The following is a 24,204-nucleotide window of genomic DNA, read 5'->3' as shown; positions in this document are numbered from 1 at the left end:
CGAGTCTGTGTGCTAATGCTTAGAGAATCCTCAGGTATTTATGACTTTTAAACATGCTATATAATGTATTTTACTTACCTTAAACCTAAGTACTACAATATAAACAAGTGCAAACAGTGTAATTTGTCTGTATATTGAAAAAATGGAAGCGTGTTAACTTCCTCCGGCAGAAGTGACCACGAATGTCAGCTTTATTTCTTAAAAGGGATGAAACCTGAACAGAAAAGGTTAAATTGAATCTGACACATTTATTGGAAAATTCTGCCCCTTTGTCACATTCTTCAAAAGCCACAATGTAGTCAGTACATTGAATAAGTTAGTGCCAAGTATGTAGAAACAAAAAGGCTTAACTGGTAAAAGATTTAATTAGAACAAAGACTGAATTAAAAGAAACCCAAGATAGGACATATAAAAATGTGTCCAAAACACCCTCAGTCTGGGGACTCAACAGTGTCACTGCAAAACAATTAACCAGAAAAAAAGAAAAGAGGAAAAAGAAGTGTGTTGCCACTGGAGGCTGCTGCCTCAAGCTCCCTGCTTGGGAACCTCCTGTAGCCCAGAAACAGCCCCCAGCAACACCTGAAACTTGTTGAAATGCCACAAAAACACAGAGCAGCTGCTCCATCCTAGGTGTGCAAGCTCTGCCCTGCTTTCACCAGGGAAAGGTAACACCGGGCTCGCCGGCTCAGAGCCAGGGCAAAGAGCCGCGGCAGACAGCAAGGCCGTGAGTTTGTTTGCTTTGTACCTGCTCTGTGTTGGTGAAAAGCATTTGCTGATGCTCTCCTTACAGAGCCCGGCCCTCAAATGGAGCTTTTAACCCTGGAACAGCAGCTTCGCTGCTGCACGTGCAGAGGTAGATACTGGCACCGAATCCTCTAAGCTCTCCCACAAAGCTTGCGCCTGACGCTAGTCCTGACACCCACCTCTCTGCTGTCTCGCGGAGGAGCCCGCGTTTCGGCTCAGCTCTGGAGCAGGGACAGGGATCTGAACGTCTTGCTGCAGTGTCAGTCAAACAAAAACAGGGCCCGTGACGACAAGAGAAAGAGAAACGCACACAGATGGTTTTGCTGCAGCTACTAATCAACGTTATTGTCACAGGGACAAACATGTAGGAAAACTGTAGGGACCAGAGCAGCTCTGGACTGGACAAGATGCCAGCGGACAGGGGAGGTAGCTGTTTTCTGGGAGCTGAAGGCCTTTAAATAGCCACAGTGGAGGTCAGATGTGAACAGGTATTACAGCAAAAATAGCCATAAGTACCTGGCAAATATAACAGACAGCTTCTAGAGAGGACTGCTGGTTGCCCTGCTGTATACACATGCAGCCTGGCCAGGAAGAACAAGCTCCACACCTCAGCTTCACAGCCACTTCTCATCACTGTCTTCCTTTCTCCTCCCAGCTAACCTGAGTGCACCTCGTCAGCAAAATCACTAGGAATCGAACGAGAAAACTCTGCTCCTGCTCAGTTGGCCAAGCTTGGAATTTTCCCAAAGTAGGAAAAATTAATTAATTAGTGTCACATCAGTACCAGATCTATCATCAGGCAGGAGAAGTTTGAATCTAAATCAGTAAAATGTCGACAAATCCCTTCCCAGATCAGATGCAATTATTTTTTAAAAGTGTAAAAACTTTTAAGGTACGTAAAAAGCAAGACACTGACCCCGACGTCAGCAGTATTATGAGGTGGTTTGGACCCAGATCTTCACTTGTGTTGGTGTCTCTGTGACTGATGAAATGCTCAGGCTCTGCAGGTCCTATCACGCTTCTGTTCACCCGACAGTTTTATCTTGCAGTCCTCCCCGGAAGAAATCCTGGCTTCTGCTGACAATCCGCAGCCGTACCTGGTTCTGTGCTAGCCCCAAGTGATGGAAACAGTTTTCTGCAGCACAAAGGGCTTCCATTAAAAACAGATCTGTTCTTACTACTGTGGTTCCCGGCATCATCTAGTCACAACAGAGTCTGTATCAACATTGCTCAGAAGGAAGAGTTCGGGGTGAGTAGCGAATCCCAGGTGATACTGCAAGAGGCAAAGAATAAGAGAGTTAAAGAAACCAGCAACCGCGAAGCCTGCGATGCACATGGTTAAACAAAGCCCAGTAAGACCAAGATGCATCACCAGAAAGACTTGTGTTTTGGCTTAGGTCAGTTTTTGAAAACTTTTGGTTAAAAACAAAAGAGATAGAGAGTATCTAGAGCAGGAACAGAGGCATCCCCAGGCCACAGGTTTGCAGAGAAGGGCCCACATCCCTCCTGCAGGTACATCCCTGCCTCCCCGCCTGCAGCCAGAGGAAAGAGGCACCCGCCGGGCCCCTCAGAGCATCACCATGTCAGGGAGGAGGGCTGCTCCTTTGGTCCCGTCCTGCTTAACCGAAGCTGCACATTTCCATGTGCGCAAATCAGAGGCGGAAGTTTAGGGATTCCTCTTTTTTGTTCAGTTCAGGACCCTTAGATATTCAAACCAAAGCATCGTTAAAGCAATTTTAACACTTTCTTACATAACATTTTCTTTTTTAATAGAGCTCTTATAGATTTGATGAGATGGGTAATGGGACCAGTTAATTGCGAGTGCTTAATTAAGCTGCAGGGTGCATCGCTGGAATCACTGAGGCCGCATGCAGCCGATTAGGAAGGGAAAGCAAGGCCATGCTCGGCTGAAGCCGGATGACCATTCTGCTGCTGCTCCATGCTTCCAGCACGAGATTGCGCCATTTAATTGCTAATTATAGTTTAAAGCTGAAGAAACAGTTTGATACAACACAAATACCTATTTATTAGTAAACAGATCCACTTTAAGAGCATGTCTACATGTGGGGATATTCCAGAATAGCTATTTTATTCTGTAGAACATTCCCTCAGTCACTTTTAATCAACTTTCTTCTTCGTTCAAATTAAGTTTGGGTGTAGATAAGCCTTAATTAGGACTAACTGATTACACAGTTCGGTTAAGTTAAAAAAAAAAATGTTGTTTCACAGCAGTGAGGTTCTGTGGGGTGGTCACTCACCTCCCCCCAGAAGTAAATTTGAGTAGACAGTATTTCCCATTCATTCATAGGCAAATCCCCCCAAAAGGCTGAGGGAATCAGAATGCATTATCACACTGGCCGTGACAACAACATGCAAGTCTGGCTCCATCCACACAGACACGGAATGAGCTATTCCATTCAGCAAACTTTATTTTCATGCTTAATTATTCAAAATTGGTTAAAAAGATTTTGGCTGCTCCAAATCAAAAGGCAGGTGCAGTAGTTTGCGAGAGAGCAAGACTTACCACGAACATTCCTTACCAGATAGAAAACCTAAATGGCATTCATTCTCTCAGAGAATCGTGGCAGGCTTACAAATTAATCCTTCCTCTTCCAAAAAAGAGAATAAAGTCCCCCAAGGGACACAAGCCACTTCCACAACCTTCCTGGAAAGCTTGCAGAGGTGGAAAGAAAATTTCCCAGATCACACAACAACACCTCTTTCCAACCTCCAAAGCCTGAGCTGGTGTTGATTGGAGGGAGGAGAGAAGGAACAAAACGAGGCAGCGATTTCTGCCTCTATCTGAATTTTCCCGTCCTTCCCAAGAAGATTTCTAGATCAACAAGAGGCAGTGAGATTGTCCCTTTGATCTCCTGTAAAAAGCAGGCTACAGAATCTCACCCAGTTGGTCTGGCCTCTTTCAATTCCAAATTAAGAGGTCTTTCAACTCCTACTTTCACTAAAAGGAAAAGGAGGGCATAATAAAAACCTGTAAGATATTTTTTTAGTGCAGTTGATGGTTTGGCCAAGGAGCGGACAGGACGATCTGCCACCAGAGGCAGAAGAGCCAACAAATGGGCTACGAGTAGGGAGGGATGTGCGAGCTATGGCCCAGCTCACCCACAAATACCCCCGGAAATCCTCCCAGGCAGGCACCAAGTGGCTAATGGGGACCTGATCCTTCGTCTCTCCTGGCTCTTGATACTGCCTTGAAGGCGGAGGAAACCATCATGCCAAACTAGGTGCAAGGAAAGCCGGAGCGCCTCAAATGCCTGCAGCAACGGCAAAAGCAGGAGGGTTTAACTCCTGTTGGGACAAGGAGCGAGCTTGTACCATGCCGCTCGTGTCTCCGAGTTAGCACAGGCTGGTTTGCAGGACATCAAAACCTTCCCATCGCTGGCAAGGGTTTCTGTTATAGCCACATATTGCTAGCGATTTGGAAAAGAAAAAAAAAAGATAAAAAAAAAAGACCCAAGAAACCAAGTTGAAAAAGTATCCGTCTTTTAATTGAAAACATAATTTGTACAAACTAGTTCAAGGGCAGATATGGGGCTGGGGGGAAAGTAGTTTCACAAAGAGCAGAAGCCAAGAAGCAAGGAGAACTCGATCCAGAAGCTCCTGCACAGAGCTACGATCTGTACATTCTCATTTCTGGAGAGCAGCCAAGAAAATCTCCTCTGACTTGTTACAAATCAAAAAACTCAGAAAACATAAAACAGAGAGATTCATACAATGATATTACAGAACTCATTGGCCAAGGAAGGCAAGCAGTTCCACGTTTTACAGTCATCCTGGTCACAAACATGCCTTTGGTTAACAATCCAGACCATTTTCCACTTACAGAAAACAAATTTACACTCTAAGCTTTTTGTCTGTACCACGAGACAGTGGGATTAGGCATAAAACCTACAAGCGTTACAAGGCAGGAGTTAATATCAACAGGAATTTTTGAACCAATAACTTTAAATATATTATGTTTTAGTGCTTGCTAAATCTGAGGAGGGAGAAAGTGAATTTCTGCTGCCTGAAGGGCAGGTGTAGTGTAATCAGTCCTGTCCTTAGTTAAAATAAAGTTTTAATACTATGCTTAGCAGCTTTTTTGTCATTTTGTCATTTGCTTCTAAGAAACATGTCAGTAGCATCATCAGATTCTTTATCAAGTTTCTAAAAACTCTTCCCTTAGTGTACTTAGGGCTCTGTGCTGGCTGATACGCGCGCACATCCCACGACCGCCTCGGGGGCTGCGATGGGCTACGCGGGGTCTGAGCTGGCAACCGGCAGCCAAACACGCTCTTGCTCCCAAGTCAGTTCTGCCATTGCAAAGCAGAAACAAGCGGGAATTGCTCTGAGCCACCCTGTCGTGGAAGCTACGGATAAGATGCTACCAGGAAGGCAAAACAGGAGAACATTGCCTCTGAACGTGCCTTTTACCCCCTGCTCCTGTGCTCGCAGTCACAAGAGCGGATGGCGTGCCCGGCCTGAAGCGTTTGTGCAAGAGAAATCAAAGTCAGAAGCAAACTCCAAAACGCTATAAGGTCTGTAAAACGCGTCTCTCTGAGGCTCTGAATGCGACAGAGTGGTTATCTTTGCAGAGGACCTCCCTCTCTGTGACTAGAGAAACACCGAGGAAGACAACAAATTTCCTGAGAAAGCCTCATTTTCAACGAGGGGCTAAAGAAGCCCAGCTCGTGAACGGCCCTACGCTGGGCTGTCCTGACCAACCTTCCCCAAAACACTGTCTGGGCTGAGATGAAACCCAGCCTGCTGCTTTGGAGAGGGGAGGCTTGCACAGACCGGGTTGCACCAGAGCAGGCAGCTCCGGGCCGTGGCAGTGCCCCCCGAGATGTCGGCAGCCGTTTCTGAGCCCTCTTTATGGGTACTAGAGAAACTGCGGCTCGGTGCAGAGATGCGCAGAGGCAGAGGGATTTGTATCTCTTTCACGACTATCCATGCCAACCCCAAACTATTGATTCTGTGTTATCGAGCCCAGTTACAGACCGGGAGAGGAAGGGCAGAACTGCCAGCAGCTACATTATGTGAAAGTGTCCATTAACAGAGATCGTTTGCTACACACAAAACCACTTGTATGTGGTCTCTCAGATCCACAAAAGCATTTTGATACCTGCAGATCTCTCTGGAGCTGCCAACCAGCTACAGCTTCCAGATAGCAATAGAGAAACTAGACCAAATAAAACCCTGGTTTACCATTTCCGACACACGATTTTCACAGTCAAATCACATACATAAAAGACACTTAAAAACACCCTGTCATGCAGGATATAAGCTATTAATTCACACAAAATTGGGAGAAAAAGTGGGCAATCTTTTCTAATCACAGAAGCAGCATGTACAGTTCTCAACAACATAATTCTTGGCCACATCAGATTTAGGTGTCTCCCAGGTTAATATTTGACTCCCAAAAGACAACTGGACTACAATAATTGCTAACAGAGATGTGCAATGAGACAAGTTTTGGATTAAACTTAAAACAGGGCCAACAGGAGTTGCAAATAAAAAAAATGAACTTGTGTTACAGTTTATGACCACACTGGAGAAGGCTATTGGCATATTCTGCAGTATGTGAGCCATGTAGTAAGGATTTTTGAGAACTACAGAGTATTTCTATTAATTGCATACATATGAAATAAACTCATAAAACCATAAATAACCAGTAAACATGAAAAGTCTTTTCCTTTGCTGACCATCAAAATCACATGCCAGGCAAGAAAAAAAATGACAATGCTTGTGCTGAGGTTTCCTGCCCTTATGCTATGGGATATTTTTCTGGCATCACAACTCTCATGCTTGTGGAAGCAGGCTGCACGTCATGTTCAGCCTCACTTTTAATTAAACTGAGACTTTTCCTCCAAGTATTTCAAGTGAAAAGCAAATCCAGTCAGATCACGAATAACAGCCACAGTATGACTTTAGAGGTAGACTCTGAATGTAGTGTCACTACTTTACACTTTGCCCAATGACAGTAGCAGAAACATCCTTCAAACATCATCAGAAGGGTAAGATTTTCTATTTCCTAGCTTACTGTTTCATAGATTCTGCAATTCTGTTCAGAACCAGTGATTACCTGGAGCTAGATCTTCACTGTGCTTCAGTGTTTCTGCTACATGTATTAAAATGCTAAGAGATGAAGGTCTGCTGTTTCTGATGCAAAATCAGAAAGAAGCTGGAAGCAAAGATTGGCCATAAGGAAGAGTCAGTTTGCAGCACGCTGTGTGCTACTCTCTGCTAAGCTATGAAACACGTTAGTGTCTAGAAATCAGGCAAACTGCATGCAGCTTCTGTATCGCCCAACTGACATCATGCTACTTCTTACAAGTGTGATTAGAGGCGCTCAGCAAAGAAAACAGCTGACTTTTTAGTATTTTAGCAGCAAAACATTTTCCAGTATGTACATCTGATTTTTATACAACAAACATAACTACACGACTATTCTCTGTGCAAACTGCACATACACTTGTATATGTTCACACAGTAAACCATAGAAACGCACTGGCTCTGATGGCTACTCTCTGTGTACAGACAGACACGGTATCTACTTAGCGGAGTGAGAAGGTGACTCTTCCGTGAGCAGTGTTCTAGTGACGCTTACCGTTTTCCCACAGGCCAGGAAGGAGACTCCCAGAGCGATCAGACACAGCCAGGTCTGCAATCGAAGAAGGTGTCAATGATCAGAAACACTGCAACACGTTACGGAGACTGTTACAGACATTGATGCTGCAGGGACCATGGGCTCTGCTTGTCTAAATGCTGTCACATGCTTAACAGTAAGTAAATTGGCATTTGAAATAATAACGGAGGGGGTTAGAGGTGAAAAGAACTACACTGATGGGCATTTTTCAAATGTCCGATACCTCTGGCAATATACAGGCATGTACAAAGGAACCAGGAACTGTGAATGATTCCAGAGTCTCCTCTGGCCTTTCAGCTGCTTTGACAGCAAATCAAGGCCCTTTTGGGAACAGCTAACAGGTGAATTGCTAAAGGAATGGTGAGAAGAAGGGGGACAGAAAGGCTACGTGGATTAGTAGGCTCAGCACAGAGCAGATCCTCAAGCAGATCTGGCCATGAAACCTCAACTTCCCCATCTGCTCTGACCCTGTGGCAGAGACACTATAGTGACTGTAAAATGTGACACTATTAACGTAACAGCAGCTCCTGAGAAAATAAATCTATCGATTTATCCCACCTACAAGGACACTCAGCTCAACGGTTACTAATACCAGGACCACAGGAGAACGAGACTTACCAAATACGCTACAAAGGACAGGTAGACCACACTGAGAATTGCAGCCCCGATGTACAAAGCTATGTGGTTCAGGGCCATGACGTAGGCCACCACAAAGTACATGTTGATGGAGCAGACCACAAGAATCACCACGCCACCACCAATCTTCCAGAACCTGCACAGAAAATCAGAGCAAGTGGGGTGAGGTGGCAGGCCCAGTCGTGCATTTGGAAGAGAGCCGTAGGTCATGAGGCTAGGAGAGAAATGAAATGTGTGCCTGAGAAAGAGCAACACATCCTCCCCTGCCTGCAGGTGATTCCCTTTGTACTTACAATCCATTGGCAAAATCATTCATGACACTGGGCAGGCTGGTGAATGTCAGGACAGGGATCAAAGCGAAAGGAAGCTGGAATAAGCAACAAAATACAGAAAAATTAAAAGTGGAAACAGTTTTGATTATATCAGCATGGACAAACCTCCAAGGTTTGTTCATATCTCACAGCATTTCCCCACAGCTATTGTAAAGTGAGTCAAAAGGACTTCCCCTAGCTAGAAGGCGGAAGCAATTTCAAACTGTGGGTGATCCTTTCTACCTCCCTCCAGCAGATCAAAGCCTACTGACAATAACTTGCTCTGCTTAGCTGCTCCCACAACCCCTTAGGCACCAGAAGCTGAAATATCCAGTGCTACATGGCTTTTTTCTGAGATCTGTCCCCCAAACCAGGCACAGCTGCTCACCTGGAGGCTCATAAGCACATTTAAGAAGTCATTCATGCCAGTCAGGTGTTCAACATCCTGAAAGATGGCAACAAGCAGGGTGGGGGTGATGGCAATAGAGCGAGTCAGCAGTACACGGGCAAAACGGGACCACCTCAGGTTCAGGAAGCCCTGTGAAAAAAACATTGTGGCTGCTAGATGAAAATAGCACACAGGCTTCAAGCGCAGCAGGGAGAGGGAGGTTGAGGGCAAGATGAAAAGCTGATTTGCTTGAAAGCCACGTAAGATAGTTTGCTGCAACTTCCTGCAGGAGCTGAGTGTCCAAGGAAGGGGCCATTACCCATATTATCTTTAAAGACTTGGGAACAGAGAAGTGTCAGATACATGGTTACAGGAAGCTGCTGCTAATTACCTCCATGACAAACTGTCCAGAGTATGTCCCTGTCATCGTTGAGCTCTGGCCTGCAGCAAGGATCCCAATTGCCCAGATATAGAGAGCAGCAGGGCCGAAGTAACATCCCAGAACAACGCCCTGGAACAGAGAATTGCAGTCTCACATTAGCCCATTCCCACATTTGAGAGCTTGAACAAGAAAGAGGAGGCAAATTCCTTCGTGGCCATCTCTTCCATCAGTTTAATCACAGGCACTGAGCTGAAAGAAAAGGAATAATCCATTTGGAGGGGAGGGAACAGCATGTCTGCTGCAGTTAAGGCAAGACCCCATGGACCTCACTCTTAAGAGGATTCAGGACGGATGCAAGGAAAAACTTTGTATTCACCAAGCTAATAGAGCAGGGGAATAGATGGCCAAGGAGTCCCTGAAGACATCTTAGATGTAGCAGGATTAGCAAAAGCAAAGATAATTCGGGCTGGGCAGAGGGCTAGACTCAAGGACCCTCTGAAGCCTTCTCCAGCTCTATTTTTAGTAATTCTATTACAAGTCTTGACCTTCAACAGTCTCTGTTTACCCAAAAGAAACAGTTGCTAACAGACAAGGATGCCAGGCTGCTGGAAACGAGACCATCCCGCCCAGCAGGTCACTCACCCCCTTGTAGATGTCCACTTCTAGTGTTTGATTGTTGTTTGGGAACAGCGAGGAGTGTGGACTGCTGGCGTTCGTACAGACTGCGCTCTGCAATGACACAAAGGGGCAGGAGGCTCGACTTGTTCAGCCAGAGAAAAGTGAGGCAGAGCGTTAAAGGCTGCAGGCAAGGAACAGCAAGGTCCCAAGGCGCTCGGTGCCTCCTCAGGCTAGTCTGAGCGGAAAGAGCCAGCATTTTTGTTCTTATTTCCTCCTTTCCACACAGATTACACGTGTTCCCCTTGACACAGGGGCACTGATGTGTCTCGGACCCGTCCTGTCTGAGCCATCTACTAAGACAGTCTTCCTTGCTGATCTAACGGCCCCATGATTGAGTGTCAGTGAGTCTCCAAAAACCACAGCCCACAAAGAGCAGCATCCCAGCTCCAACCAGCAACTTACCACATTTTCGTTCGTCTTTTCAAAGAAAGCCTCAGCAAAGACAGACACAACGAAGATGTTAATGATGAAGGAGACAAAGAGAGCTACGCAGGACTCGATGAAGAAATATTTATTGGCTTCTTGTACTTCCCTCTTGTTTGCACGATTCACCTGCCGGGACTGAAAAGGAGATGGTCACAATAGCAGTTTGAGAAACAGGAATTCGTTACTATACTATTTATAGCTACAATTATATTATACTAACAGTGGGACATGGGACACAGAAAGGGAGGAGAATACGTTGGAGGAAAGATAAAGCAAATCCCAACATTTGAAGAATTAACAATGGTGGCTTGGAGTCTGAAACGCAGCGGTTTTGTCAGTATGTCCATGCTAGCCCAGAGATGGACATCATGGTCCCCACATACCCACGTAAAGAACATGTGTCTCTAGGCTCTCACAACAAACCCTATACCGGGACTCAGCTGGCCGCCTTGGAGGGGTTTGCTATGTTCCCACTGAAGTAATGCTCAAAGCACGCTCCCAAAGGCCCATAACTTTGAGCTCTTGAGCCTTTCAGGATGCCGGTGCATCACCCCTGTGCATGCTTTCTGCATTAATCAGAGCAGCCGCTTACCTTGACCAAAGCGGAGTGCAGGTACATGTTGTGCGGCATGATAACAGCACCCACAATTCCCACAGCTTGTTCCAGCTGAGGCGTGCCACAGTTCTGGCAATACGGGACAAACAGCCCTTTCAGCAGACTCCCCTGATCTGGTTTTACTGTAACATACTGGACATAGACACAAGAGAGACACGGGTAATTTTAGCTTGACAGGCATCATACAGCAACTTAGTCCATTTGGAGACACTCATGAGCTAAAATGTGGCCCCCTTGAAAACAACAAAACCAAAGCGTGGCAATCATCTGTCATTTAATAAAATAGAGGATGCTTCACTGAAGAGCAGACACAGTATATGCCAGCGTCCACCCCCAAGAGACAGCGTTCAGTACAGCCCTCACTGCAAGTGTGTTAGCCAGATGACAGCCACAAATCAGAATCCTGCACCACTGGAAACACAGATCCAACTTCAAATGGCCTTAATTTTAATCACAAGTGTCTGCCTCTGCGTTTTCATGCTGTTCTGGCACAGGAGTTTGCCAGTGGTGGGGAGAAAAGGAAACTGTCACCAAACAGCTCTGGGGGAAACCAGAGAGAGCCAGTGAAGGTACCTCGTATCCAAACGTAAGAGCCATGATGGTAATCAGAAAGCCAAAGAATGCTTCCAGTTTTCGCAAGCCTGTAAAGACAAAAAGACCATCAGCAACCTCAAAGCAAAGCTGCACCTCAGATTTAGCTTTCAAAAACTGAAGGAAAAAGGAGAAATTACCATATTTGTCCAGGAAGAGAAACACAAACGTGTCAGCAATGGTGATGAGCACGCCACCCCACAGTGGGATCCTGTGAGAAACAGACAAGAGCAGGCATTAGTTTACAGAACACTTTGACCTCATCTTTTAGCCACATTAAACTTCAGAGTCCAAAATCTCCTTTTAATTAGAGTGTTTGTTTGGGAATGGAAGAACTGCATTGTTCAAGGGTTTGTTTGCAGTCTGACAAGACGTTTGGCTACATGGGGCAAGAGACCATAGGTTTGTTTTCTGCACAAACAGCTCAGATAAGACTTTTCTCCCTGAAACTAGAAAGCAAATCACATGCTCATGTTGAGAATGACAGGAGTGAGTTAGACTTTAATAACTAATTGGTACAAAAGTGTCACTTCTCGATAGATTTTCATTTCAAAGCTTCCTGTCTAAAGAGAGTATCTTTCTGGCAGTGCTTTACTGGGAATGTAAAATTTGCCAGGAAGGCTGCAGCCCAATTTTGGTGTGCATCAGTTACAGTTAAAATATAAGCCAGCCACCCACAGTTCCCCTTGTAGCAAAAAAAAGGCACCAAAGGCTGAGTCATCCAAGACAAATAGCTAACATGGCTTGGCTTAGATGACTCACCCTCCACAAAGTGCTTATTTCAGAAGATTTATAAGAAATAAATGAGCATATTTGGCACATACAGTGTCACTTTCTTAATCCTAAAGAAGGGCATTAATTTCCTGCTTGCCTATGACAGTGAATCCTACTTACTTCCCCATCGACAAGAGGTTCATAGCAATTGCTGAGCCAATGACTTCTTGCATGTCGGATCCGATGATAGCAAGTTCGACCATCAGCCACAAGATAATCCGAGGAACCTAGAGATACAGAAAGCCCAGTACCATCAACAAAAAGGGAAAATTTCTTCTCCCTGTAATTTCCTATATAAGCATGTGATTGCAGGTGATTACACATTCAGAAATGGTCTCTTTTTCCAGACTTGCCACGGCTGTATCAAATTAATGTGTGGAAAAGTTGTTGACAATTGCCATTTTATGGCTGGCCCAGAGCAGAAATACAGGTTACCTGCGGCAATCACTGGAGAAGGTTCTTGGATCATTTGTATATTCTAAATTACTCAGCTTAATAGGTTTGGTTCATTGGGACAGTGAAAGTAGACACTTCTGCGTACAGAGGTGCTGAAAATGGGCATTGGAAAACATTTCACATGGCCAGACCAATGACAAAGTCTCAAGTGTTTGCTGAGAGTCATCAAACTGTCTACACCGACTTGCAGAGATGCCAATGACTTCCCAACAGCCCTTTCCCAATGGGCAGCATCACTCATCTTCAGATGAAGAAGATGCAGAGTCCTTTTTTACACAAGACACAGATATTTCTTAAGCAGGGAAATTTAACAGCCATGCAACGATCTTGTTCTAAAAGGCCATCTCTCACCTCATGATTCCTTGAGCTCATTTAACTGACTGTATTTGAACAGTCCTGGTCCTATTGCTCAAGGAACCTGATAGAACAGTCTAAGTAAGATAGGGAAAACACCACCAGGATGTGAAGTGTCCCCAACCTGTTTTCCTAAAAGTCCAGGTTCTTCACCAGCCCTTGGTTAGTGCTAAATCATGGCTACAGTTAAAAAATTCTTCTAAATTTGCCTTTCCTTCAACTGTGGGCCAGAACTGAAGAAATCAATTGAAACTCCCAACTTCTCTGACAATGACAGAATGTGATGATGAAAATGTATTTTAGCAACCGAAACACTTCCTCAAGAGGAAGATTTGGCACTTAACGGGCAGCAGCGATCCCTCACGGGTCCCACGAGAGAATCAAACTGATGCAGACCCACGAGGTTATCAGGAGAGTCTCTTTACACAGCAGAAATTAGGAACTGGAATAAACCCAATGACAACTCTGCAGAGAAATTTAGGCTATGCCAGGCCTGGTAGACCCTCTGTGCACCCTTGTAGTGAGGAGCAAAGCTTCTCTCCATATCCCTCTGGTTTGCTGTATATTAGGGAGAGAGGTCACCTACCTTCTGATACTGCCGGTTACACACTTCAGCGAGATGCAGCCCCGTCACCACCCCTAGCCTTGCGGCCAGTCGCTGCAGGAGCAGCCCGATGATCGTTGCCAGCAACAGCACCCACAGTAGCTGAGGGAAATGGGAAGACAGGAGTGGGTGGCCTGACATAACAAGACACTACAGCCACACGCAAGGCCCCAGGTCCACCCATGCCTAGCCTTGCACGGACTTTTGGGAATCCCAGGCACTTGGAAAGAATCACTACTGACAACTGGAGGCTGTTTTAGGAGTCTGGGGATGGCACAGGATGGGACCAAAGGCAGATAGGGCCAGGAGCCAGTGTTGGGGAGGGCACGTGAGAGAGTCTCTCTCTCCCCTTGTCCTTCTTTGTGGCATTATCAGCCCAGCAGCAACAACGGGGCTTTTAGTACTGCTGCCCTAAAACACAGGGCAGCATTGAGGGTAGAAGGGGTAGATAACTTACAGGGCTTAATTTGTAAGCTTCTGCACTGACCTTAAATCCTGCGACAGCCCCGGACTGTAAATCCGACTCGATGTTGCCCGGATCCAGGTAGGCAATGCTCATGAGAAAGCCTGGTCCTGTGAAGGCCCAGAGCTTGCGAAAGCTAAAGCATGAGTGCTTTTAAAGGGAAGAGAAGACAGGGAGATAAGAACTCAGCTCTGCACTGGAGCCCTCTCCTAATGCAGAGGACGGATAACCTGACAAGCATCATCCCCAAGAACCATCCAGCTGTTAGACATAATGAGTAGCAAGAGACATTCGGAGCTGCTATTTCAATTTGCTTGCTGCTGCAACAGAGAGTGGCCCTGGCATGATCAGTCTGTTATTTCAGCTTGTCCTAAACTCTACAGCAATTTCTTTACTTTGGGACAACCAAGGATACAATCACGTCAGTCAGAGCGGGAGGTGAAGCCTCCTTTGCCTGTAGCTGAAATGCTGCCTTGTTGCTCAGTGAAAACTAAAGAGGGCACCTACATGCTGAACACAGAGCCCTCTGCAAAGGAGACAGTCCTCACTGGTGATGTTACAAGGCCAGTTAAGCCTTGACAAGGGAACAAAGAGCCAACCTCCCCTCCCCTGGGGCTACACACACAAAAATTTCTCTGCTCTTTGGCTAGTTTTGTTGATTACAGCCAGGCTTTCTAGAAGAGAAATTACAAATGGTGAATCAGGCATCCCACAGCAAGCACAGGAGATACTTCACCCCCTTCTCTCCCAGATCTCCACTGACTGGGGCAAGGCAGCCTCGCCACCCTTCTCAGTCTAGACAGGAAGGGGAACCATTCCTAGGCTTAGGACCTAGCAAATTACTCACCCTGGTTCCAAACACGTTCAGATTTTCCTATCAGATTTTCCTACTGGGGCAGGTGGGGGAGGACTCAGCTATACTTACTGTTTCATCTTCAGGAATCGGGATCTTGCTATCAAAGTAGGTGGTAAAGGGCTCCTCTGAGGAGGTATCAGGAGAATGCAGTGGATTCATGCTGTTGGAAATTGTGCTGACAACCTCCCCATTTTCCCCAGAGGCATCTTCTGGAGGGACAGAAAAGAAAAGCAGAAAACGGGTGAGGAGTTAGTACGAGGGTCTCTGGAAACACAGAAAAAATTGGCAGAGGCCTGGCAAGACCCAGAGGCAAAGTGAAATGAGTGTGTTCTGGCTTCACAGATAACGCTGATCAAACTACTTTTAAAGAGATAAACATGTGAAAATAACATACTGTTGTAAACTCGCCCTAGGAGCCCACACTCCTCATCTTGCACAAGCTGCCTTGACTAAACTCTCCCTCTTTCACACAATGAGTGGAGGCTGATTAGCTGGCAGTTTGTTTATTCAGATTTGCTACAAAAAGCTGGCCCGGGGCATTGCCTGTAACGGCAGCCCAGCAGTATTACCATAATGACTAACTGGGACTCAGCAAGTCAAATCCAAGAGAGACTTGTGTCGACTTTTTCATGATCACAGAGAGCCTTCCTCCAAGCTAGCCTGGAGAAATGGATGTCTGAGGAGTCTAGTTCAAGTCCTGGAAGGACTCTGCTACCAGGCAGACTCCAGGGAAAGTACAATGCAGCATTTGTTTGGAAGTAGGCGACAAGTAGGAGACTGCCTGATAATCTTCCCTTCCCCTAAAGCATTAGAGGAACAGGGGAGAGCCAGCCCTGCTGAATTTTCAGGACAGTTTCTAAATTTATCTTGTAAAAAGGTGTACAAGGTTAGTCCGGCAATGAAGTCCCAAATCCCTGCAGATTGCATGTAAAGACCCTCCCCTGCCCAACTGCCACAAAAAGCCACATCCAGAATAGAGGGAATACTCACTTTTGCTACCTCTACGTGGCATTTTCCTCTAAGAGCTGAAGAGCAGCATACGTCCTGGCCGTCTCGTCTTTTTAAGAGGAGGACTAAAAACAAGGTCTGCTCTTTTACCAAGTTTCCTATTGCATCATCAGAGTAAACTGAAATTCATGGCTCCTCCTTTTTCCCTGCCTCCCAAATACCTCACACGCCTGTCAGCTAAGGCATTTACATAAAGGCTTTGGAGCTACCTGTGTGTGTGTGCGATCAAGAGAGATCTGACTGCACAAGACCAGCTTGTTCATCTAGTTAAGCAAGGCTGCGCGAGTCGCAGGAACCACAAGTCTATTGCTGGAGTCATTTGAGAAGTGCGAGGGTTTGTGTCCGCTACAATAATCAAGCGTATGGGATAGCAAACGGGCACCTTAAATTCTTACAGTGTTTTGTGTGGAACAAGGGAATAAATTAGACAGAAAAGAAGGTTGATAGATCAGAGTACGTCTGATGTGCCACAAAGCACACCTTACCATAGGACGCTTTCCGGTCTGTACCGGGCACCATGGTGGAATCCTTCCCCTGGCTGGGCAACTGCTTTAAATTGGCCACATCAGCTGCAAAGGAGAGGGGGAAGAGCTGGTTACCAAAACACATCAAGGAGAGTAACAACCTGTAAGAAGCATGACAGAGCCAACAGCTACTGGCAGGGACAGAGTTACTTCTCCAGTCCTTTTCCAGCTTTAAAGTACTTGCAGGCCTAGAAGGAGAGTGTTTGGCCTGGAACCTGCTTGGAAACTCCTGTTGCCACAACGTGAAAAAGAAGTGGACAGACCAACCGGGCAGACCAACATGACAAAAGTGTTTGCAAGCTCCTAGGCTTAGGACAGCGCATATTGTGAAACTCCAGCTAAAGAAACAAGAGTGGAATTTCCTTGATGTGTAAAAAATTACATACCATCCCTCCCCCTCCAGGCATGATTATTAGCCTTACGGCACACCCTCTACAGGGTCCCTAAGTCTCTTCTAAGAGATGATGTAACTCTTTCACCACGGTTCATTTTTTTAAGTCTAATCCATGCAAAAAGAAACTGGGATCTGCTACAGGACTTCAGATGAAGCTGGCATCCTCCAGACTTTAAACAGTTGACCCCTCAAGCCCTTCAAGGACAAGTCAAAGCACCAACAGTATGTATGTTTGGTATGTAAAGCACTTAACCTCCATCAAAGCCTGTTACATATTAACGGGGAATTTTCGTGTAATATGTCTTCACTGATAGACACTGAACCAATAAAAGGAAAACATTAGCTGGAAATTTACTTTAGTGATTGAACCAATTTTAGATTTTTAAAGATTAATTTACTGGTTCCATAATGAGCAAACCTCCAGCTACAAAGGTGGTTTGTAACCAAGCCTGATATGCTAGCCCAGAGACGGTTATCTCACGCACGGAAAGAGCAAAACCGTTTCTTGTAGGCACGAGTGCAATTGATATTTATCTATCCCAATATACTCAAGATTTTAAAGCAAGAGATTAATAAAGCACACACCATGCCCCAGGAGCTCTGAACTCTGCACAACTCGCTGCTCACACCCGCCACCGAATCTGCCAACGTGCAACGCTCAGGGAAGGTGTTTGCTTATTCCGCCACTTTGCAAATAATTTCGAGTGTTTCCTCTACAGGAGCATGGAGAAGAATTAACCTGCGCCAGTGCAGAGCTAAGCATTAAGGTTGCACTAAACTAAGATTTTCTGTCACTCACTGTCACTTTTTTGCTGCTCCCATATGGTTGCACACAAACTGTCCCTGCCTCTTCTGCAGAGGAAAAACCATGCACCAAGTCACCGGCTCTCGCAGCCTTACGGGCTCGGGGCAGCGGAAAGCGGCGCTGGTCTGCAAACTGCATAGACGCAAGGCTCCCGGGGACAGGAATGCTGACCCCTGCCAGCCGCCGCGTCCGGCAAGGATGCAGGGCTTTTATTCTAAAAATCTATAATTCAGCAATAAGCCATCTTTTCCGAGACCCAGTCCCTTCGAGAGGAACAACGCTTACCTTAGCAGCAAGTTCCAAGAAACATTCACTTGGTTAACAAAGGCAAAGGGGAAGAAGATCACATGGCAAACATTCGTTACACTGCGAGACTGACCTAAATATCTCCTTGCAAAACACATCTTCGCTAAGGCGTGAGCAAAATTGGTTCCCCTATCTCTGCTGACAAGCTCCCCACAGCAACCGAACTCCTGACACATTCATTCACAACCTTATTCCGGGAACACTTTCCTACGCACGCTGGCTTAGAAACGTGGCTCACAGACCCTTCTCCCACACAATTCCAATAAAAGCAGCCATTGCCTGGTACTCAGGCGTGAATATTTTGCCTGTGCTATTTCACATACTTCCAACCTCACTTAGATGACTGAGCTGGAGAGCTGCTAAGAGAAGTAAGGCAAAAACACATCCGAGGGATGATTTTGCCCACTGTCCCCACATCTGGATGCCTTTCTAAAAGATCTGCTTTACTGACACACTGTCACTGCTCTCAATGCAGTGGTTACGTGGACGAAATAAGAGGGTTGGCAGTACACAGGAAATAGGGATTTATTGTTCCTTCTATCCATAACCTCTATGAATATCTTTAGTCAATTCCTCAAACCAAATGAGCATGTTATGGGCTCGCTTGGCTATGTCCTGTCTTCTAGAGGCAGAACACCTACTGTATATGATTTGTAAGTTTAATTTTATAGACCATATTCACGCTTATGCAAGACATCCAAGTTCCCAGAAGGAAACATTTCTTGGAATAAATCAAAAGGCCAAGAACAGACTATTGTAAGGCTGCTCTAATCCAAAAAACAAACATGCTACTTCTGTTCTCTAAATATTCAATACCTACGTACGAAACAACAGATCATTCTTCCGTGTACACCCTGGCTTTTTGTTGCTGAATAGGCGCACCTCAGTCCAATGGGTCTTTTCTTCTTGATTGCAGCAAAGCAGAAACGCTGTCTAGCGAGGGGAAAGGGGAGCAGATCGCTGCTTGCCATCATCAGTGCGAAGGCACGAGGGTTTCTTAGACAACAAGGAACTTTGTCTTGACTCGTGTGGAGAGCAGTTCCTGCGATTGAGATTTCTGCATTTGATGTTGGGCTTTGAACTTTGCTGGTTTCTGCGGGGCATGCTGCCACAGTTAACTCTTTCAAAGCAGCGTGGAGGAAGATGCCTGGGCAGCATGGGTTGGCTTTTCTGCTCGTACACAGACGTTGCCGTGGGCTTGCAGCACGAGGCTGTCCTTTATATAAGGACATGGAGAACCTAACTGCATTCTTTACAGCTTATGTCATGTAAGTCGCACGGCCACAATGCTAAGTGCAACACACCTACAAAATACGTAGCAGAAGACCCAGTTAATCACTCGTCGTCCCACCAGGGTAATTCCTGGCACTCCAGCCCTTGCAGGCATGTCACCCTGGCCAGGCTTCCAAACACCTACACTGCCACCGCAACACCCGAGCCCTCGAAACCCTTCTCCTCCGCACACGCCTAGCAAAAGCATTCACCCCACGGAGGCAGCACTGCTGCTTCGCCCCTGCAGGATTCCTCCTTGCTCTCAGACCAGCTCTCACCCACAAGTCATGCTGATGACCAGAGATAAGCAAAACAAGTAAAGATAAGCCTGTAAACATCAACCGCTACAGCTTCACTCAGCCACTCCGAGGCAGGTCGCCAGGCTGGCTCCAAAATAGGTTAGATGAGCCCCCTCCTTGCTAATTGCTCACCTCTTACTGCACGGCCAGGGTCACCTACTTGCTCAGCCTGAGCGAAGACACGCTTTGACCTACGTCAGGAGCGCACCGAGCAAAGGCGCAGGAGGTCCTAGCCCTCCAGCTGTGATCCCGACCCGCTTGAGGCCTTGCCAGACCTCGCCGGGCTGACCTAAGTGTGCTTTTCTTCTAGAAACAGAGAGCATGATTTATTTATTTGTTTTAGGGAGGTAGGGAAGGAGAACAATACCTAGGAAACAACAACCTGAAAGCAAGAAGAAACTCTCCTACAGAGTCTGTTGGGATCAGAAGGCTCCTGGATTTAAGAGCATGTCTCTAAGCTGCTCCCAGTTGTTCTCTTCTGTTTTTTGTAAGCGTGGAAGGAGGGGTGGGATTTTGCTGCACACCTGAGACTTGAAGTACAATTGCAACACACAATAAATAAAACTGATTAAAACCCTTCATTTTTACAGTGGCCCTGAGGCTTGGAGATTAAAAATGTCCTCAAAAAATGAGGCAATGTTGGAGACAGACTATGGAAACATCAGTTAATAATCACTGTAAAGCAAAAAGACAGATGAGCAGACACTGAACTGTGGGATCACCGCATCTGCAGTCCTGGCTTGAGGCTGCAAGCTTGGACAGTCCCCTTGGCTTGGGACTGAAGCACAGGGTCATCCTATAACCCCAAACACCCCAGATCTTGTCCCAAACCAGAACAGAGCCCTGGCTCTTTGCTGACTGCAGCACCCTGGTCTCTACCAAAACACTCCTGTAACCAAGACCTCGTTTTACAGTTCCCATTTAACAAGCCGTGCTCGCTGCCCTGCTGGGGAAGGGGCTGCGTGCCCCCAAGACCGTAGGAGAACGATGTCCCTCTGCGACACATCTCCTCCGAGGAAGCCTCCAGCTCCCATGGGCAATCGTGCGTGGCCTTTGGTCCGGGCCTTCCTCTCTGCCGGCTCCCCAGCGCCGCAGGGCCAGGCGCAGAGACGGGGGAAACGCAGCCCTGCGGAGGGTCACGCCGCCCTTTGCTGAGCTCAGCCTGGCGTTACGACGTTTGGCCTTCTTCACACAGAAGCGCACCGAAAGCGATTGCTGCCGGCTGGCCTCGGCTTTCCCAGCACGCTAACGCTGAGCGCCTCCCCAGTCGGACGCCGGAGTTTGGACCTCGGGACGCTCGACTGTGGCTCCGCAGTGATAACAGGACGGTAAATACGTGGCGCAGATCACACAGCCCTGCTTCACTGCAAAGCTTACACACAACATCAACTTTCGCGCACGCGAGCACCCTGGGAAGTCGCTTCAGGCTGGGAAGGCTGGGGACGAACTGGGACAGGTTTTGCGCTGTCAGATGCACCAAGCGCAGCAAGGCTGGACGCATCCACACTCCCCCCAGCCAGCACCAAACACGCTGCGGTTTCTACAGCGTTACAGCCACGCAGACAGAAATGCCAGAAAGGTCCAACTTAAAATACAGTCGGCAACTGCTGTATTTCAACAGGAAACAGAGCAAGCGCGAGCGGGCAGCTGAAACCCGGAGGTGTGCTGGCTGGTGGGGATGGCTCAAGACACACGCAGCTCCGCAGCTGCCGTGCGAAACACAGACCCGGCCGCCTGCTTTACGACGAAGCCAGCGGGAAGGTGATCGCGCTGGCGGATTTAACAGCAGATCGAGGCCTTGGGGAGGAAAGCAGAGACTTAAGGACAGGGTCATGCAGATCCCGGGCCCCGACACAGCTCAGGTGCAAGCTGAGCACTCAGCTACTCCGCTCGGGCAGGTGCTGGCAAACTCCCCGAGGCGCTGCAAGGTGCTGAGACAGCGACCGCCCGCCCGACCCTGCCTGCAAAGCATCGTGCTGCGCCCGCAGACACCCCCTCGGCGCGAGGCCCCGCGGGCCGGTGCCCGGCTCGCCAGGCAGCTCGCGGGGCCGGGGGACGCCCAAGGTCACCGAGTGCCCGGGGATGCCCCGGCCCCGCTGAGCGGAGCTGGGATGGGGGGATGCTGGTGCCCTGGAGGCCAGGGGCATCGGGGCCTCATGATTCCCCCCACTCCCAAATAAAACACACTCAGCAGAGTGGCCGGACAGTGGGGGATCCCCGGCGTCCCCAGGGGAGCCCCCAGCACTCACCAGAGCAGGGATCCACCTGCCCCAGCACTCACCGGAGTGGGGATCCACCTGCCCCAGCACTCACCGGAGTGGGGATCCACCTGCCCCCAGCACTCACCGGAGCGGGGATCCACCTGCCCCAGCACTCACCAGGCTGAGGAGCCATCTGCCACCAGCACTCACTGGAGTGGGGATCCACCTGACCCCAGTGCTCACCGGAGCGGGGATCCACCTGACCCCAGCGCTCAGCAGGGTGAGGAGCCATCTGCCACCAGCACTCACCGGAGTGGGGATCCATCTGCCACTTGCACTCACCAGAGTGGGGATCCACCTCTCTAGGCACTCACCAGAGCAGGGATCCACCGACCCCAGCACTCACTTATGAGTGTGAGAGGAAACATCCCCCTCAGCACTCCCGGGAGTGGAGGAGAGCACTCACCTGCCCCAGCGCTCCCCGGAGTGAGTGTAAGGGTCGGACGCAGCCACCTCCCCGCCCCTCCCCCGGGTGCCGGAGACTCCCCCCGGCCGCCCTCGGCACTCACCGCCTCGGCCGCCCCAGGCGCCCCCGCCGCCGCCGCCGCCCCATGCCCGGCTGCGGCCCGCACTGCCGCCGCCAGCCCGGCCCGGCCCGGCCCGGCCCCGCTCGGCTCCACTCGGAGTCACTCGGCTCCACTCGGAATCGTTCGGCTCCGCTCGGGCTCGCTCGGCTCCACTCGGAATCGTTCGGCCCCGCTCGGCTCCACTCGGAATCGTTCGGCCCCGCTCGGCTCCACTCGGAGTCGTTCGGCTCCACTCGGAGTCGTTCGGCCCCGCTCGGGCTCGCTCGGCTCCACTCGGAATCGTTCGGCTCCGCTCGGCTCCACTCGGAGTCGTTCGGCCCCGCTCGGCTCCACTCGGAGTCGTTCGGTCCCGCTCGGAGTCGCTCGGGCTCGCTCGGCCCCACTCGGCTCCACTCGGCCCCGCTCGGGCTCGCTCGGCCCCGCCCGCTCGGCTCCGCGCCGCGGCGGTGCCCGGGCCGGGCGAGGGGTTGCGGGACACTGGGACCCTCAGCGTGGCTCAGCTGTGGGGCCGCTGCCCCCGCCCCCCGCAGCACAGGCCCCACCGTGGGGTCACCAGGCCCCTCGGTGCAGCTTGGCCATGGGGTCACCAAGACCCTCAGCAGCAGAGCGTGGCCGTGGGGACACTGACCCCCCTTTCTATGCAGTCCCCCACCCATGCAGCGCCATCGTGGAGGACACATCCCCAGCCCCGCGGGATGTTGGGGCTCTTCGCCTTCAAACTCCTGCCCTCCTCCCAGGCTGGGCAGGGCATTTTGAGGAGCAGCATCCTAGGATCATCTCATAGCTAACGTTCACCGCAAGGTCCTTCACTCTGGGCCTGCATAAACTTAATTTCTCAAGGCTTGCTAGTCTAGTCAAACCAGGAGCGGGCCGATTAGGAGGTGTGCACACCTGGTAGCACATCCGAATGCTCAAACTTTCATTCATTCATTTCCAAACAGGTTTTTAGAAGAGGAGAACAGTCAGGAGTCACTGCCCTGGGTCTTGGAAAATGTGATACACGGCACAAACGCCGGTTTTGGTCTCTTGGCTTTCGAGCGCGTTAGCTCTACAGAGTGGATGCTCCATTTCTCTGTTAAAAAGATAGCTCAGGCTGGGCCCTGTTATACAAGGGTCATTGGAGATCTTTCTGATAGATGGTTTATTCCATTTGAAAATGCAGATTCATCAGGACCAAGAAGGTTCCTTAGGGTTATGCTGATGTCAAGAACGTTTTTCATGCCTACAACCTGAACTTCCAGATCTTCAGCTGCCAACGGGACAAATGGCCTCAGACATGGTCTCTCTCTGAACATTTTCATTTAAATTTTTTCACAATAAATCTATACTTTGCATCCCTTTCACAAAAAATATACTGCATTTTGGAGAAAGGAGACTCTTGATTTCGGTTTTGTTTGGTTTTCTTTAAGCCTATCTTTTCTGGAGGGAAATCCTGCTCTTTCACAGATTTCCTGTTGCTCTGGAGGTTCCCTTGAAAATTTAAGATACAAAGATACTACTTTCTGATAACAAAGGCAAAAGATTTCCTTTGTAAGGTAGAGGAGAAACCTGCCAGCCCTGGAATTAGTGTGTGACAGCATCATTTTGAAAGGCACATCCACGTTCTCATTTCTCAACCTTTCTCATTTTTCGGTAAATTATCAAGAAAGCTCTCTCATAACCACAGCCTGATCACAGACACAAGGGAGAGCGAGAGACACAGAGATCTGGCTCACGAGCAAAGAAGCGTGCAAATGCTGATCCACACTAGAGAAGTCGCCTTTTGAAAACGAGAGCCCTTCACAGTACGAGAAAGGAGGGGAACCGGAATTCATTTCTCACTTTTCCCAAACATGCAGGTTTTGCAATTCGCATTCCTTTTTGCTTAAACAAGACAGCAAAAC

The 24,204-nt window shown here is 48.3% G+C and overlaps 1 protein-coding gene across 4 annotated transcripts; it reads right to left on the bottom strand.

Moving 5' to 3' along the window:
* Positions 1-228: 228 nt before the first annotated feature.
* Positions 229-22,369, bottom strand: SLC11A2 (solute carrier family 11 member 2). 4 transcript variants are annotated; one of them, XR_009960970.1, is made up of 18 exons: positions 18,845-19,017; positions 16,419-16,502; positions 14,995-15,134; positions 14,094-14,219; positions 13,589-13,708; positions 12,313-12,419; positions 11,559-11,629; positions 11,401-11,468; positions 10,804-10,959; positions 10,188-10,346; positions 9,750-9,836; positions 9,117-9,236; positions 8,726-8,875; positions 8,320-8,393; positions 8,009-8,162; positions 7,352-7,405; positions 2,324-2,444; positions 1,929-2,017 (listed from the first exon to the last, which is right to left on the bottom strand). XR_009960970.1 is itself a non-coding variant. In XM_062597222.1 (17 exons), exons 2-17 carry the CDS (start codon positions 16,450-16,452, stop codon positions 1,940-1,942), a joined length of 1,698 nt encoding a protein of 565 aa, XP_062453206.1. In that variant the 5' UTR covers positions 16,453-16,502; positions 22,304-22,369; the 3' UTR covers positions 229-1,939. The 4 variants fall into 4 exon arrangements, 3 of the variants coding, with proteins under 3 accessions (XP_062453206.1, XP_062453205.1, XP_062453207.1); XM_062597222.1 differs by lacking the exons at positions 2,324-2,444; positions 18,845-19,017 and adding an exon at positions 22,304-22,369 and having other exon boundaries at positions 229-2,017; XM_062597221.1 differs by lacking the exon at positions 2,324-2,444 and having other exon boundaries at positions 229-2,017; positions 18,845-19,016.
* Between the last annotated feature and the right edge of the window lie 1,835 nt (positions 22,370-24,204).

This window comes from Rhea pennata, chromosome 29 (assembly GCF_028389875.1).
Source record: "Rhea pennata isolate bPtePen1 chromosome 29, bPtePen1.pri, whole genome shotgun sequence".
NCBI classification, from domain to species: Eukaryota; Metazoa; Chordata; class Aves; order Rheiformes; family Rheidae; genus Rhea; species Rhea pennata.
This window is presented reverse-complemented; position numbering and strand designations above follow the sequence as displayed.